General features: G+C 56.3%; 7 protein-coding genes across 7 annotated transcripts; 1 reads left to right on the plus strand and 6 right to left on the minus strand.

Moving 5' to 3' along the window:
- Positions 1–140: 140 nt before the first annotated feature.
- BO86DRAFT_392281 (putative copper amine oxidase) lies at positions 141–2574 on the minus strand. The gene is made up of 4 exons (XM_025672776.1): positions 2072–2574; positions 1437–2013; positions 415–1385; positions 141–363 (listed from the first exon to the last, which is right to left on the minus strand). The coding sequence occupies exons 1-4, from the start codon at positions 2407–2409 to the stop codon at positions 228–230; spliced, it is 2022 nt and encodes a 673-aa protein (XP_025523799.1). The 5' UTR covers positions 2410–2574; the 3' UTR covers positions 141–227.
- A 476-nt stretch (positions 2575–3050) lies between these two features.
- On the minus strand, positions 3051–4550 carry BO86DRAFT_403327 (family 31 glycosyltransferase; the record flags this gene model as incomplete). The annotated part of the gene is made up of 2 exons (XM_025673928.1): positions 3051–3413; positions 3468–4550. The coding sequence occupies 2 exons, from the start codon at positions 4548–4550 to the stop codon at positions 3051–3053; spliced, it is 1446 nt and encodes a 481-aa protein (XP_025523800.1).
- A 224-nt stretch (positions 4551–4774) lies between these two features.
- On the minus strand, positions 4775–5661 carry BO86DRAFT_203990 (uncharacterized protein). The gene has a single exon (XM_025666769.1). The coding sequence runs from the start codon at positions 5574–5576 to the stop codon at positions 4998–5000; it is 579 nt and encodes a 192-aa protein (XP_025523801.1). The 5' UTR covers positions 5577–5661; the 3' UTR covers positions 4775–4997.
- Positions 5662–7490: 1829 nt separating this feature from the next.
- On the minus strand, positions 7491–8702 carry BO86DRAFT_322122 (uncharacterized protein; the record flags this gene model as incomplete). The annotated part of the gene is made up of 3 exons (XM_025668375.1): positions 7491–8202; positions 8257–8372; positions 8424–8702. Coding segments are annotated over 3 exons (1107 nt in total), but the record flags the coding sequence as incomplete, so codon positions are not given.
- A 964-nt stretch (positions 8703–9666) lies between these two features.
- Positions 9667–11912, plus strand: BO86DRAFT_392284 (histidine phosphatase family protein). Its single transcript, XM_025672777.1, has 3 exons — positions 9667–10379; positions 10430–11340; positions 11420–11912. The coding sequence occupies exons 1-3, from the start codon at positions 10026–10028 to the stop codon at positions 11577–11579; spliced, it is 1425 nt and encodes a 474-aa protein (XP_025523803.1). The 5' UTR covers positions 9667–10025; the 3' UTR covers positions 11580–11912.
- Positions 11913–12060: 148 nt separating this feature from the next.
- Positions 12061–13539, minus strand: BO86DRAFT_292258 (uncharacterized protein; the record flags this gene model as incomplete). Its single annotated transcript, XM_025667392.1, has 3 exons — positions 12061–12633; positions 12697–13071; positions 13195–13539. Coding segments are annotated over 3 exons (1293 nt in total), but the record flags the coding sequence as incomplete, so codon positions are not given.
- A 613-nt stretch (positions 13540–14152) lies between these two features.
- Positions 14153–15294, minus strand: BO86DRAFT_458899 (putative MFS multidrug transporter). Its single transcript, XM_025677324.1, has one exon. It carries the CDS (start codon positions 15029–15031, stop codon positions 14294–14296), a length of 738 nt encoding a protein of 245 aa, XP_025523805.1. The 5' UTR covers positions 15032–15294; the 3' UTR covers positions 14153–14293.
- Positions 15295–15392: the final 98 nt, after the last annotated feature.

Consider the following 15392-nt stretch of genomic DNA (forward strand, 5'->3'; position numbering starts at 1 on the left):
TTTAAGTCGTCATTCACAATTATCCAGACTCTAGGCAGCAATCTTATATCAGCCCTGCATGCCCCCATGCCCCCATGCCCCACTTTTCTTCAATCAAAAATCAGAACTACTAGGCTACTAGGGACCTCATGGAAACGTGCTGATAAACCAAATCATGTAAATACACAACCTTCAAAATATATACAGTACAGTTCGTATCATAAATCATGCATCCCATGCACCCCACCCTAGATGTGAGCCTTGCGGCAGCATTCCTTATCCACAATCCGCGACGAGACATTGCGGTCCGAAGGCACGTCCAACGAGGGGTTGGCTGTGAAAAAGTCCGCAGGGCGGATCATAAGCTGGAAGATCTCGACCGGCCTGTCGCTCGTTAGTATCCACTTATCCTCCACTTCAGAAGAGTGAACTTACATCACAGGCCAATCCTCAACACGCGGGTTGTGCGTAATGCCAAACGTGCTCCAGACCACCACATCGGTGTCCTTGACCGAGTCGCCCCGCTTGACCGCGTCCGAAACACCCTCGATTTCCTCTTGACTCTGCAGGGTGTACCGGCCTCCAGCGTACAGCTCTCCATCGCGGTACTTGGTGATCCAGACATGGTGCTGGGCGAATTGCGCCCGCCGAGCCTGGATCGAGTTTGGGTCGGCCAACAGCCGCTGCGTCGCCAGAGGGATGAACTTGTAGCCCACCGGCTTCTGGCTGATGGGGTTGAGCTTGTGAGGGTTAACCATCTTGATCGTGCGGTTCAGGTCCGGAGCTGCGTCCAGCCAGCCCGCCCGTTCCACCGTCTCGTTGGTGACCTTGTAGTAGTTGCCCATGGGGTTGGTGGCCTCATTCATTGGCACCGGGTGGGACTCCTCGACCTGCACCGAGTTGTTGTTTCCGTCAATGGCCGGGTCGATGCGGACACAGAAGATGTGCTGGTGGTTCTGCGCCAACACACCCCCACTGACCACGTTGCCGTAGTCGCTCGTCTTGCCAGCATCGATGTTCACCACATTCAGGATACCCGTTGCGCGCGACTCGACGGTGATGCCGCCGGACTGGTCGAACTTGTAGGCGAAGATGTACTCGTAGTTGGCCAGCGTGATGATGAACTGCACCACCAGCTCGCGGTGACGGGTGACCACCGCGCGACCCGTACGCCAGTTGGAGTGCTTCCAGCCGATGCCATTGTCCTGCTCGTGCAAGCAAATCGCATTAGGGAGTTTCTGCGCCTTACCATCCGCACCAGTCATGACCGCATCAAAGTACTTGATCACACCTAGACAGTCGCAGCCAATGGAGAGGTTGTTGGCCATGTTGCCACCACCACCGTCGCCAAAGTCGAAGGCCTGCTTGCGGTGGAAGGGAGGTCTGGGGTCGGCATACGGCACAGTCTATCGCAGTCAGCACTCGCAAAGTCTCCACCATTCAGCTAATCGACTCACCATCTCACTGATACTCAGACGGTGCATAACACTGCGACCATCGTACCACACATCGTGGATGGTGGCACCCTCGCGAGGGTTGAAGGCGACGCGGAACCGCCACTTCTGCCATTCGACCAGCGACTCGTTGGTGATCTTGAAGGAGGGGCCCTCCGGCTGCACCACATTCAGCGGTTTGAGGTCCTTGCGCATCCCGCCCGGGACCAGCTCTGGCACGTAGTCGGAATCCTTGCAGTGGCCGATGATGTCACGCTTGAAAGTCTGTTGGGTGAGGCCGTCGCCCTTGCCACCAGTGGCCGGACGGTCGACCCGGATGATCTCCTGGGTCAGCGCATCCATCACCGGGATCAAAGGCAACGGGTAGGAGTAGAAATTGGCATCGGGGTTGTTAGTGCTCTTGTTGGTCGCAAAGCACAACCCCTGGAAGTAGCGGCGTGGCTCGTCGGTGTAGTCCAATCCACCATAGGGCCAGGGCTCGATGGTCACCTCGAAGCCAGCAGGCAGGTCGAAGTCCTCGAGGGCTTTCTGGAAGAGAGGGGAGGCAAAACAACGCTCGACAAGGGTATCAAATTCGCTCCTAGCAACAAAAGGCGGTTAGCATGGCTCACGAGCAGGACGACAAAAAACAGTCTTACAAAGTCAACGAGGCATGGTGCTTCTTGCCCACGATCTTGTGCTTGATTCGCTGACGCGCGCCAACGTCCACGACCGACTCGTTGAAAGAAGGAATGTGATCGGAACCGATGACATCGTACTGACACAAGGCCAGACGAGCCGGACGAGGAGAGGTCGGGCTCAGGCGACCGGAGTGTTCGAGGGCGAGGAACTCCAGGAGCTCAGTCTTGGGGGGTTCCGATAAGTAGATCTCTCGGAAATCAATGACTGTGTTGGGGTGTTGGGCAAGAATGACATCGCGGGCGATGTTGGTCTCCTCCTCGGAGAGGATGGCTAACGGATGGGGAGTGAAGACCATGATGTGAGATCTGTGTTGTGTGATGATGAAGAAGAAGAAGAAGAAGACAGAAGAAAGTGAGTGAGAAGAGGAAGAGAAAAGGAAGCTCGAGACAGCAGGGAATGCGGGGAAGCTGGAGGGATTTATGAATTGTAGACGTACTTCTTGTCGGCGCATCTCCTTCCCAGTTCGGAACCCGCTGTGAGACCCTCACTGCACTCCACTCGCTGTCCTACACTGCACTTCAATACATCGGAACCTCGGAAATGGCGGAATGGCAGCCAATAGTCCGCGGAACCGCACCGTGCCATAGTGACTGGTCCGATGTCGCCTGGCAAAGGCGATAAGCGAACGACTGCAGACGATAAGATATGCAATGCACCGCGCAACTTTGTCCCCTTCCGGTAAAGTGGCAAGTGGCGCGCAGGGCGATAAGTTCTTCATTCCCCCCCTCCCGTACTGATTATCCCCTCGAAATTGGTCAATTCGTCAGACAAATCGATTGATTAGTGTGCGGTAGGTATCAAATTATATTATCGTAAGATGTGTACATGTGCAGTGCTGAGGTATCAGTTCATATTTACATTCGTCAAAGCCGTGAGAAACCCCATCCCTGAAAAGTCCCAACGCCGTTGCCTCCCTGATAAGACTCTCCCCGCCGTTCAAAACTTGCGCGTCGTGCTTGGCTTCACCCACAGTGGCTTCTCGCACTGATGGGTATTGCGCCAGTGCTGGATTTTCTCCAGGTCCCATCCCGAGGACAGCCGGGTGTTGGCGTCCCCCAACAACTTCTTCGCCCCCAGTCGCACGGTCCGCACGAAGACGCAGTGTCCGGTCGAGTCATACGTGAAGCTGAGACACTCCGGGTGGTCGTGGCACGCAGCGCGACACGCATCGAAGGAGGCATGGCCGGGGGACTCGGGAGGCTCCTGCCAGCCGCCCCAGTCCCCGTTATCCCAGTCGAGACGTTCATCGAAGGTACCCAGTTTTAGGTATTCGAGCAAGTCGGCATACAGAAGCGGTTCCTACCAGACAAATATTAGTCAAGATCTCAAGCAAAGCGGAGGTGCAATACGTACACTGCGATCGCGTTGGTTTTCAAAGTGCATCAACCCAGCCATGTCCGAAATCAGCGTCTTATGCATGCTGATGACGGGCTGACACCAGTGCACATCATCGAAAGGGATGCCATGCAATGGATGGGGGTTGAACATGGGCCAGAAGCCCGAGAGCTCGACACCCTTCTCGTGCAGGGCCCAGCCGAGGATCGAATCCCCACAACAGTCCGCCTTAACCAGATCTTCGTATTGCTCGCTGAGGGGTGGCTGTGTATATTCTCCGTGTGCGCCAGTTTCTCGTGCCACCAATTTCTTCACCGCCGCGGTGGAAAGAACGAAGCCGGATCCGCCGTAGGCGAAGTAGGAGATTTCGTCGTGGTCCAGTGGCCGGCCCGGGGACGGGGATCCCATGTACAACGGAACGGAGGGGTTGAACTGGTCGAGCAGACGGAACATGTTGTCCCAGACGACATAGGTGTCGGATTCGATGAAGACAAACCAGTCGGCGTTCGGGTTGATCTCATGCGCTCGCTCCACCATGGGCAGGAACTTGAACCGGTCGAGTCGCCACCCCTGGGGACCAGCCACCGACTTCAGTCTGCCATTCTGCAGTGTATCGTACGCCTCAAAATCGGACACGTTCGCTCGGAAGGAATCGGGTAACGTGGCCAACACGTCGTGTACATGGTGGCCTTGCAGCTCCGACTCCCGGTCGGAAACCACAATCAGGTTGGAAATGCACCGCGTGACGGTCGACAAATGAGCGTTGACGCGGTCCTGCGGCTCCGAAGCGCCGATCTTCAGGACCACCTGGATGCGCGGGAGCAGATAGGTCGGGAACGAATCGCAGATATGGTCATCGTCGACTTTGTAGTTCTGTGTGCGCGAGAAGCGTGTCGTAGTCTCCCAGTCCCAGTATCCGGGCTCTTTATGATGGCGATCCAAGCGATAGAGCGATCTCGGGTCGAAGGGACCGTTTCCCAGCTCGACTTTGAAAATGGAGGCGCCGATGACGAAGAGGAGGATCAGAGCGAGGAGGTTGGCGGGTTTGCGGGCAAACATGGTCGGGTAAGGGCGCCGTCGATGGCCGGTTTCTCGCCCCATGGCGAGATTTGTGTTTATCTTCCGGGACGAGCGCGGGGGAGAGGTGCTTGATTAGATATTGGGACTCGCTAATAATGCTGGAAGATGTCAGGAAGACATGGCAGTGCAAGAAGTCAAGGCAGAGTGAAAGCGACGATCAAGTGGAGACGGGCTGCGGCGTTGAAAAATGACGACAGTCGGAAAAGAAAGGCGGGCCAGTCGTCCCCAAGCGAACGGAAAGTGATAGGCAGGCAAGCGATAGGCAGGCGATGGGAGAGAGTTTATGTTCTCTCTCCAACGCGGCCCAATGGCCTTGATAGTGGAGAGGGGAGGACCCTGGGTCCGTTGGTCCCAGCCGGTAATGAAGGTTAATATCAAGTTATCAACAAAGAGATCCACCCGGGCTGAAGCCCGGCAAACCGCGTAGCAAACCAGAGTTGCTGATCTGCTGCCATTTCCACGCTATATTTAGTTGACTAGCATATCAGGGAGAAATTCTTGCTTGCTTGTGTCTGGTGACCAACCTCCCAGATATGAGTAGGTAGTGCATGGGGGAAAGCTAAAGGATGGTGCGTTGGTGGATGGTGGATAGTGGATAGTGGCTGATGACGATAAAAAACAACAGCCGAGAGTGAGTGAGTGTTCTCGTAAACTGTGGGTGTAAAATGGAAGACGGCAGAAACCCACCGCCAGGTCAAGGTCGATCGGTGCAGAGCCAAGCAAATGCACTGATTGGTTGACTCCTACTAGGGAGCATCCACTGGATGAGCCACTTTTCTGTTGGCAGCCAATCTCTGGCGGTCTGCAATCTGAAGGTGAGATTGCGACAATCACAAATGACGAATCGCGGGCTTGTCGCTTCCATGGTTCGAACCCAGTCAATGGGCTTTCAGTTGGTTCAGTTGGAGTCCAGCACCATCGCATTGTTCTATGGCAGTTTTCAGTTCCCAGTTTCCAGTTCCCCAGTATCACTCCAACTGCCACCGTGGACCCCGCACCTGGAGGAGGGCTTCCGTTTACCCTGACTGGCGCATTCGCATTCAACATTCGCAATAATCAACCACCCTGCGGAAAGGGGGGTCATGGTAGGCAAATTGAGGCGATAAGATTACAGGGGAGCTCGACGCGATCTGGATCCGCATCGAACAATCCCTGCCTGCTGTCACTTCCACTTCTGGGCCTCGTCTCCGAGCGAGCGAGCCTAATTAATTTATTCTTAGCTCACTGCAGCTTTCGTTTCCCTCAAGTCCAGTTCCGCCTGTCTCTCCCTACAACGGGACCACCCCTCCCCCCTCCCCTTCCCTCCCCTTCCCACCGACCTGATGCGTTGCAGAAAGGTGGGGAATGAAACAGTCCCTGTCTGAAGCAATGAGCATCGCACGGAGAGAAGGGAAAATGTGGGACACAAGTTAGAGATCTGACATGCACTTGTACTCATGTAGAAATATATATGAATAGTGCCCGCCGGAGGCAACAAAAAAGTTTCACGGGTCTGAACTACCCCTTTTCTATCACGCCGACGTCTCCATGTCCGGAGCATTTAGCGTATTGCTGCATCCAATCCGCGACGGCTTCGATACAGTGGTGCATCACCCTCTTCACCCGAGCGGTGGTCTACTGTTCCTTTCGTGACGATCAGAAGTAATCTCTATACAGTTCAGGACGGGTTCAGATCTCATCGGAATGAATTTGGCTTTACGAAACATAAAGGCCAAAGTGGTTTGGAAGCCATCGCCCTACAGTCTCTCGTCAATAACTGCGTTTGTTGAACTAGAAGCGCAAGATGTGCCTGCCTTCTGACCATGATGTTCTCGAATGCCCTGCCCGATGGATTTTATCAATAACATCGTGGATATGGGTGGTGTGCCAGGTAGAATTGCGCGAGCCATACAAAGCCATTGGACGGTCGCATTTCAACTGCTGGCGCATAAAAGCCTCCGCCTGAATCCTAGCAGACGCTGGTAAGCACTAAATGTAGCATGTGCGCAGGAAGTCCGCGCTGCCTGCACCGATAGTCGGGTAGTACCCAAGTTGGGTCCAATGAAATCAACATTCGACTCAGTCAGCGCACGCTGGCCACAGTGTAGCAAACACCGACGACCACCCAAATGCACCGGTCGTACGAGTAGCAAGAACGTTTGGTGGGCCTCTCGAGGCCTCACTGACTTTCCGGTAGTGGGCGGAAGTTCTCATTGCCCGACTGGAGAAAACCGCACCGCACTAGAGAGCAGAACACCGCGACCCCGCCATCAACCCTTTTCCAGTAAGCGCCTGGTCGGATAAACGTTGGACTGGCTCCGTAACGCAGTAGAATAAACGCGGACTCGAATCCGCGCACTCCTTCGACACCCCGACGAGCTGAAGTCACTGATCGGGGGACGATTTGGATCCCGTGTATCCTTGGATCGCAAAAATTGCCAAGGTTGATATTCTGTTGTTCTTCCCCTCAGAATACCGGCGACGTCAACGTGGAAGAAGTATGATAGCTTGGAATGCCGCAATTATGCAGAGTCAACGACGGATTCTTTAAAGTATTCAATTACTGACAGCTAGGGGGCAGAATTGGCCCCCAACATGCCAGCCATCAACTGGGCCCACCCGCCTTCCTGTGCTATGCTGCTCAAGGAGTATGGTCGTGAGCTGTTGTGATAATTTTCCACATTCTGAGTTGAGCGATAGCGAGTCGCTAGATCTGCCTTAGCTTCGAATCAATTTCGCGACCAACCACTCCGAACTGAGAGGAAGGATGTGCCTTGGTCTTTCAGCAAGACAGCAGCTAGGAGAGCTAGCTGTGAGCCGGGGTGAGCGCAAGGAATCGATCATACGTCGCTAAGCACTCGGTCGGCGTCGCTAGTGTTAGCCGCAGCTCGGTTCCGGAGGGGGTTGTAGACCAAAGCCCATTTGTAGCTCTATACAATCGAACTAGTTCAGTTGTCCATCTCATCGATGGTGGTTTGATTGTCATTGCGGATAAAATTCTTGTTCCTGACGCTGCTGAACGGCGTTCCAGAGATCCCGAGCCATCGTGTCTGCTGGCCGGTAGATGAAACAGAAGCCTTCCAGCAAAGCCAATGCGGCATCCCAGTTGTACACGGCCAATTGGCCGGCGGTGATGGAGAGGTAAGTCTTGAACCATGCGGATGTTTGGTGGCCGACGGAGGAGAGGCCTCCCACGAACAGAATCCAAAACAAGAGATCCGGAGCCGTTCTCTGCAGGAGGTGGAGTGTTGTATACAGACTGTGCTGCAGCTCTTCGGACACAAATTTCATGCATGGCAAACCCTGAAAAGTCCAAAGTCGCAGCGCAAGGTAGATCCGCATCGCAATGCGCAGCGTATCCTGAAAGTCCGACGGGGTGAGAACGTAGGTCGTGGCGAGAAGCTCGTATGCGGTCAGGAGGGCGAAGTTGTTCTCCGATGATTTCGACAAGGATGACTGCGCGTAGTTGTAGTGCACCATCAAGTGTTGAAAATGTTGGAGAAGAAGCTTGAGACTGGGGTCCAGTCCCGCGGACCAGGACGACGCAAAGAAGCGGTTACCGAAGTATGATTGACCTCGAGAATCCTCTTCGGACTTGACGGCGAAAACCTCTTGGAGGACTCTCTGCTTCCATTCTTCGGACATGGGAAAGGCTGGTTCCGAGCCGGTGAGAAGTCCATACACATGTACCGCACTTGAGTCGGGTAAAGTCAGCAATACGGTCAGGTTCCACAACAGGAAGCCTTACGAATAGAAAAGCGAGACCATCGCATGGTCCAGGCTCTCAATACCACCAAGTAGCTCGACCAGTCTCTTGAGCCCTTGCACATGAGCATCTGCAGCCTGTCGATTTCCGTCGGCCGCCTAGATAATCGACAATCAGCAGCGTTCCAAACCGGAACCATCAAGACTGACCTCAACACATATTAATGGGGCCACGACGAACGCGGTGGTCTCCAGAGCAGCGGTTTCGGACTCGTTCAAGATCTGGCGCACAAACTCATATGCCTTGACGCGAAAGAGAAGGGCGTGCTGGGCGGACTGCTGGGCGGCTACTGAGACGCCGCCTGCAATCGTCTCCGAGGCGGACTTATGGATGGCACTGGTGGTGAGAAGGATGAACAGGAATGCGGGCTGATTCATGGCCTGTTGCCACCACCACAAGCACAACTCCTCGGAGCCAAAGGGAAAACATGTGCGCGCACACGAAGTGGAGACTTGCGGGAGTTAGGAAACCTCCGTTCTATCTGGTGCGTGAGCAGGAGACTCACAGTGGTGGAAGTACGGTTGCAGACTGTCGCGCAAGGAGACGGGGAGCGACAAAATGGCATCCAGACTCCTTCCTTGCAGGGTTGGTTTCAGAAAGGTATCATAAGGCAGACGAAGAGAGAGCAGAGCCTTGTCATCCGAGGCGGGAGTGGAGGAGTCGCTCAAGTCGGAGGTGGCGGGCGATATCGGTCGGCCTGACTGGAAGCGCGGCAGGGTGACTTTCAACTTCTGCATGGATTCCTCGGATGGGGACTGATCCTCCTCGTTCTTGATGAAGACGGGTTGCTCCTGACCCTGGGGGAAAAGTTGCGGTTTGTCTACATGATTCACCAGGAGGAAGGGTGGCGGTTGCTGCTGATGGGGATGGAGAGGCAGATAGTAGGGAGGAGAAGTGGTAGATTCAGCGATGGTTGTTGTCTGCGGAGGCTGAGTAGCCGGAGTAGCCGGAGTCGCAGATGAAGACGAAGACGCAGGAGGGGAGAGGTGATTCCCATCCATGTCCATGATTTGGTGGTGGTGAGGGAGGCTGTGAACAGTGTAGTCCATCAGTCCAGTCCAACAGTCCAACGACTCATCAGTCCATCAGTCCATTCAAGCAAGCACCGATCCAAGAGTTGCTTTTCCTTTGCTTATCTTGTGCCACGTGACTGCCCACCATACCGTACCATACCAGATCGAGGCAAATTGGGGCGGGGTTTGGTTGTAGGTAGTCAGTCAGTCAGTCAGTCAGTCAGTCAGCGACTCTCTCTCGGACTGGAGTTGGAATCGTCCGGCCCGTTCCTCACCCTCGCCCACCATCGGCCACCTTCACCCGCCAACTGTGCTGAGTTCCACTTCCCTTTCCCTTTCCCTTTCCCTTTTCCTTTCCCCCCTCCCCTCCCTCCCTCCCTCCCATTCTCTCTCTTCTGACCTCTCCCATTCATCATCCCATGCATGGTCCGTGGGTAAACTAGCGTTCGTCGCTAACAACCGTTGATTTTCATTCCCAAGACCTAGCCTATCTGATAACTTACATCATGGACGTGCGAATCCGATCGCCATCTCCTTGGCTACCGCCATGCCCACGTGGGAAATCGCGGTTTGGGAGTGGCAGCTCACTGTCGATCCCCGCAACGCCCAACCTCCACCCTCAGAATCCGACCCCTTCGTGAACTCCCTCGCTAAACAACCGACTCGTGAACAGCTCGGAGAAAATCTGGCGGACGTGCTATAAAAGCTACCATTGGCGCCCGTACCGACGGCGTGGCCATGTCGATCAGCATCTATGAAGGCCTCAGCGACATGATCTCCCTTTTGTTTACCCTCTGGACCTCCTCGGTCGCGGCGCGCGACACTTTCTATCCGCCACTCAATCACACCACCTTCATCACCAATACATCGCTGGGAACCTATGGGGGCATCTACTCCGCGCCCGCTGATCAGGCCAGCCCGCCGTCTGCTGAGGAGGTCTACAATTATTGCTCAATGCCGCACCCCCGCGCCGACACCTACACTCTACCGCCTCCCATTGCCAATGGGTCCGTGTCCGGCCGCTTGGTCTACCTCGAATACCTGCAGCGACACCAACGCAGGACCCCCTACAATATTCTTCCGGGCGGCGAGGTCGGTATTTCCATCTTGATATTTCCAGCAAGTCAACTGACTCGGCGCAGAACCAAGCATACAACTGCAACAACGTGCAGCCCTTCCTGTACCTTGCGCCGACGTCCGGAAGCCTCTCTCCACTCGCCGTATACGCGCAGTCATACTCCGATCCGACCAACCCGTTCCTAGACAGCTACGTCAATGGGTCCTGCCAATATCCGCAACTCACGGTCGGAGGCTTCCTGGACGGATACCGACACGGTCGCGATCTTCGGGAAGTGTACCAGGAGCGATTGCAGCTCATCCCGTCGGCTCCGAACGAGGACAATGGTAGAAAAGTGTGGCTCCGCAGCAGTAGCTCCGCCCTGACGCAGGAATCTGCGAGCGGAGTGCTGAGAGGGGTGTGGCCGGACTACCAGGGGTCCCTGCCGCTGCATCAGCAGGCGTCTAGCATCGATACCGTCGACCAGGGGTTTTCTTGTTCCGCACGGAGCAATCTACTGTCCGCCATTGAGTCCACTCCGGTCTGGGAAGAGCATCTGGCAGTCACGGCGTCACTTCGCACCACGCTAGCCGACATGTTCGATGCCAACACCTCGAGCTGGACCTCCACTTTTGATCACTTCGCCGACAACTTCCAGGGCCGACTGTGCAACGGCTACCAACTGCCATGTAGCCTGAAGGACGGGTCCCAGTGCGTGACCCAGGAGCAGGCGGACGAGGTTTTCCGGGCTGGTGACTGGGAGTGGAACTACTGGTGGAGACACAATGCCAACGCCACACGGTACATCCAGCTTGTGGAGGGGCTGTTCCTCGGCGAAATTGTGCAGCATCTGGAAGCGGTGGCCAGTGGCAGCTCGGCTCTGGTCTACAGCCACAATTTTGTGCATGACGGGGACTTGGGGCCGGTGCTTGGTGCATTGGGGATCCGAGCGCTGCGCTGGCCGGGGATGGGATCGAACGTCGCTTTTGAGATTTGGTACGTGGCATTGATTCATTGATAAATTAGCTTAGCTGGAAGTCGGTGGCGGTAGAGCGAATGCTGACAAACGGAACAGGAAGACGGCCGACTCGGAGCATTACGCCCGGGTTCTGTACAGTGGACGGGCCATCGAGACCATCCACGGCACGCTGGACTGGATCCCGTTGACGTCTTTGATTGACATTTTAAGGCCGTTCATCCCCGACGACATCGTAGCCTTGTGCGAGGCAGCCTGATCTGGTCTGATATTGTTTCTTCGCAGTTCTAGACGAAGGAAAGGGTGGCGAGTGCACTCGAACAACAAAATGTAAATATTTGCATCATCACTATTTGCGAATCCGTTGTTTGATAAGTTCACAAGGAGAACTGCCCGGTTTGGTTAAGCGCCTGAGACTCTGTCCAGTACCGACTCAAAGCTTCACCTGAATTGACTTGATCCATCGAGTCGTTGTCACCTGGCCCGAGAATCGACCAAACCTTCACGACCAGGTCATCCGTGCAAAACGATGTGCATACCAAAAGCCAAACTGAGATAAAGAATCGTATAACTTCACCGACCATACTTTTCCCGTACAACCAGGAGTACATTATTGCTACCACCGCTCATCCAAAGATAATCAAGGCCATCATAACCCAAACAAAGACAAATGATTCTCCATCCGGACCATTACCACCCAAGCCAAACCCAGCCGCTCACCCACCCACCAACCGCCCAACAACCCGCCCCAACTCCGCCCAATGCTCCGCATGCAACGACCCATACAGACAAAACCCGCGGCCCTCGCGATCCTTACACGTCAGGATCCAATCATGAACACTCAACCCAATTAACCCCAAGAGATCGACCAAACCGACGGCCATGCTCGCGTAGAACGGCCTGGTCTCGGGTCCGCCGCCCAAGCAGAGACTGTACCAGGGGAGCTGGGAGGACGACGAGACGAGGGTATGTGGGTGATTCGGGTGCCGCAAGGCCGGACGGAAGGGCCGCCACGGCCCCATGGCTTCGTGGGCCTTGCGGAAGAGCTCCAGGCACGCCGGGGTGCGGACTGTCTGGACGGCGTCGCGGACGCAGGACGCTAGGGTCAGGAGTCGATCGTCCTCCTCCTTCTCCACCTCCTCGTCGTCGTCACTATCGTCCCGGATTAGGGGCTTATTCGGCTGCGCCGGGAGAGGGACCGAGACTAGCCAAGAAGTGTTCTGTAGTTGCACGGGTTGGTCGAGGTGTCTGCGGAAGTTGTAGATGAATGCTATCGCTGGCGGGTCCAGGTGGGGGTATGCTTGCAGGGCGGCCTGAGTGGTATTCAATCATCATGTCAGAGGTCGATCGCTCTAAAGGCAAGGGAAGCTTCGCACCTGCGCGATAATGGCCATGACGAGATCGTGTCGCGTCACCGCGAGCCCCTGCTGTGCTGCGCGATTGTGAAGGCGATCGACCGCCGAACCGGGGATGTGCATGGCGCGCCGCGCACGATGCTTGTATGCACCGGTGGCACGGACCAGCCAGTGCCAGAGCGCGAAAATGATATTGCCGAGCCAGCCGGTGGCCCACTGCTGGGTTGTTGACTCGTGCAGTCGGCCAACCTGCGAATAATTCGTGTTCGTCTCCTCGGGGCGCTTGAATACGATCTTGTTCAGTCGCTGTTCGTCCACAACTGGCTCGATGGTCTCGCCCCGCAGGATCGCGGTGTACGCGGCGATGATCCGGTAGAGGCCTAGATCGCGATTCAGCTTAGAAACATCTTCGAGCGAGATAGGACAAGTAGTGAGCCTACCGCTTGCGTCGCTGAAGACATGCTGGAGAATAAATTTCAGAATACACCCGTCGCGAAAATGGACCGCTTTCACCCGAACAACCGGCGGGAACAACACCGAGCGGAGCGACCAGCCGAATCGAAAGAGATCCTCCAAGCGCGCTTGTTCGGATGCGTCTAGCTCCTGCTTCGTCATCTGGTCGAGGGAAATACAGTCCTGTAGCGGTGCGTCTATCACCCGCGACTGCCAATGTCCCGCCGTGTTCTTCGAGGGGCAGGACCCGGTCCGCTGCAGGTTGACGCGGGCTCGGAGCTCTGGCCACGCCTGCAGGAGTTGCCGGAAGGCTTCCTCTAGCTGCGATGGGTCGAGCTGGGTCTGGAAGGCAAATAGCGCGTGGCATTGCAGGAAGCTACAGGTGGCGATGTCGACGGATGAGAACCTCATGATGAGGAGGACCTGTTCGGTTGAGGTTGCTGGTGGATTTTGGACGAAACTGCCTCAATATGATGTGGGGACTGGGGAACGGCTGACATACCACACCCAGACGGCTCGAGGACCCCTCTCCAGCAGCAGGTGCGTTTACACGGGTCCAAAAGTTTGCAGGTCATAGGGAAACACCAAAACGTGTAACACCACCCCAGCGATGAGACTGACATGTGCAACCGCCCATTAGCTTGTGATAAACCAGCCCCCTCAAGCTGGACCTTGCGCAGAACATGATATATACAAGGCGGCCTTTCTCGCAAGCAAATCCATCAAACCTAACCCCTTCTTTGCAACCCCTTAATAACCTTGATCCTAAATACTGGGGGGGGGTACCGTCCCGGGGGAGAACCCCCGGACCCCCCTTACTTTCAACTCCCCACCATCAAACCTAACCCCTTCTTTGCAATCCCTTAATAACCTTAAATCTAAATACTGGGGATATATTATCCTGGGGGAGAACCCCCGGATCCCCCATACTTTCAACTCCCCAGTAACCTCAAATCTGAGTGCTGGGGATATACCGTCCCGGGGGAGAACCCCCGGACCCCCCTTTTTTTCAGCTCCCCGGTACCCGCAACCCCTGTCCAGCATAATCTATAGAGAAGGGCCAAGGCGGCGTTATACGGGGAAGCTGAAAGAAAGGGGGGTCCGGGGGTTCTCCCCCGGGAACGCCCACCAGCCGCGAAGCAGAAGTCCAGCACAGCACCGCAAGCTAAACCCTCCCGTCCCTTTCCTCGCCCTCATCCCCAGCCTTGCCCCCACTCTCCGTCCCATTCCCAGTGCCCCTCCACCCGGTCCCGGCCTGCGCCCCCGCAGCAAGCAGAATCAGCACACAACTGGCCAGAAACAAGCGCTGCAACGCCGCCTGATAGCTCGCGACGGCGACCACCCTCTCGACGCCGCGCAACCCCTGCACCAACGCGGGACTGCCCACCAGCTTGCGCACCAGCTCCGTCTCCCTCTCCGCGTCGACCCTGTGCTCCGCGAACCCCTGCACCAGCCCGCGCCGCAACGCCCGGACAAAGAACCCCCCGCCGATGGCGGAGCCGAAGCTGCCCGCGAACCCGCGGCTCATGCCGACCAGCGCGCCGACCAGGTAATGCATGGTCGGGGGGGTGAGATGGAGGAGGTGGGAGAGGGTGTAGTTGAGGAGGGCGCCCACGGCCAACCCATGCAGGAATGTGGCAGCCACGACGGCGAGGACGGGGGCGGCCGGGACGGCGAGGAGGGCGAGGAGCAGCGCGGCCAGCGCGAAGAGGGCGTAGGCCAGCAGGCTGGCGAGGTAGTAGCTCTGCGCCTGGCGGATGTGCAGCCACCCGGCGAGCACGCCGCCGAGGCCGAAGCCGGCGTTCGTGGGGACCAGGATCAGCCCTGCTGAGGCGGGGCTCCAGTCGCGCACGACCATGGCGTACACCGGCGTGTAGAAGAGGACGGCCCAGCGGGCCATCATCGTCAGCAGGCCGGCGAGGCATGTTAGGTGCACGGGGCGCTGGCGGATAAGGTGCAGTGGGATGATGGGTTGGGTGGCGTAGTGGGATTCGATGGTGAGGAAGAGAGCGGTGGTGAAGAGGAAGGCCAGGATTGGGGCGATTTGGATGGTTGGGGAGGCCAGGCTCGTGAGGAGGAGGGTTACGGAGAGGGTCTGTTTGTTAGCTTTGTGGTTAGATGGCTGAGGTATTCTGGGAATCTGAAAAGAAGGGGGGTCCGGGGGTTCTACCCCGGGACGGTATATGCCCCCAGTACTTAGGGTTGAGGTATATGGGGAAGATGAAAAGAAGGGGGGTCCGGGGGTTCTCCCCGGGACGGTATAT

This window comes from Aspergillus japonicus (genome assembly GCF_003184785.1).
Source record: "Aspergillus japonicus CBS 114.51 unplaced genomic scaffold BO86scaffold_66, whole genome shotgun sequence".
Taxonomy (NCBI): domain Eukaryota; kingdom Fungi; phylum Ascomycota; class Eurotiomycetes; order Eurotiales; family Aspergillaceae; genus Aspergillus; species Aspergillus japonicus.

Coding starts and splice junctions, on each gene's coding strand:
- BO86DRAFT_392284 (XM_025672777.1), top strand. CDS start 10,026: ATGTCGATCAGCATCTATGAAGGCCTCAGCGACATGATCTCCCTTTTG. Junction 10,380..10,429: donor ATATTCTTCCGGGCGGCGAG/GTCGGTATTTCC, acceptor GACTCGGCGCAG/AACCAAGCATACAACTGCAA. Junction 11,341..11,419: donor AACGTCGCTTTTGAGATTTG/GTACGTGGCATT, acceptor CAAACGGAACAG/GAAGACGGCCGACTCGGAGC.
- BO86DRAFT_392281 (XM_025672776.1), bottom strand. CDS start 2,409: ATGGTCTTCACTCCCCATCCGTTAGCCATCCTCTCCGAGGAGGAGACC. Junction 2,014..2,071: donor CACCATGCCTCGTTGACTTT/GTAAGACTGTTT, acceptor TTTTGTTGCTAG/GAGCGAATTTGATACCCTTG. Junction 1,386..1,436: donor GTCTGAGTATCAGTGAGATG/GTGAGTCGATTA, acceptor TGACTGCGATAG/ACTGTGCCGTATGCCGACCC.
- BO86DRAFT_203990 (XM_025666769.1), bottom strand. CDS start 5,576: ATGTTGAATGCGAATGCGCCAGTCAGGGTAAACGGAAGCCCTCCTCCA.
- BO86DRAFT_458899 (XM_025677324.1), bottom strand. CDS start 15,031: ATGATGGCCCGCTGGGCCGTCCTCTTCTACACGCCGGTGTACGCCATG.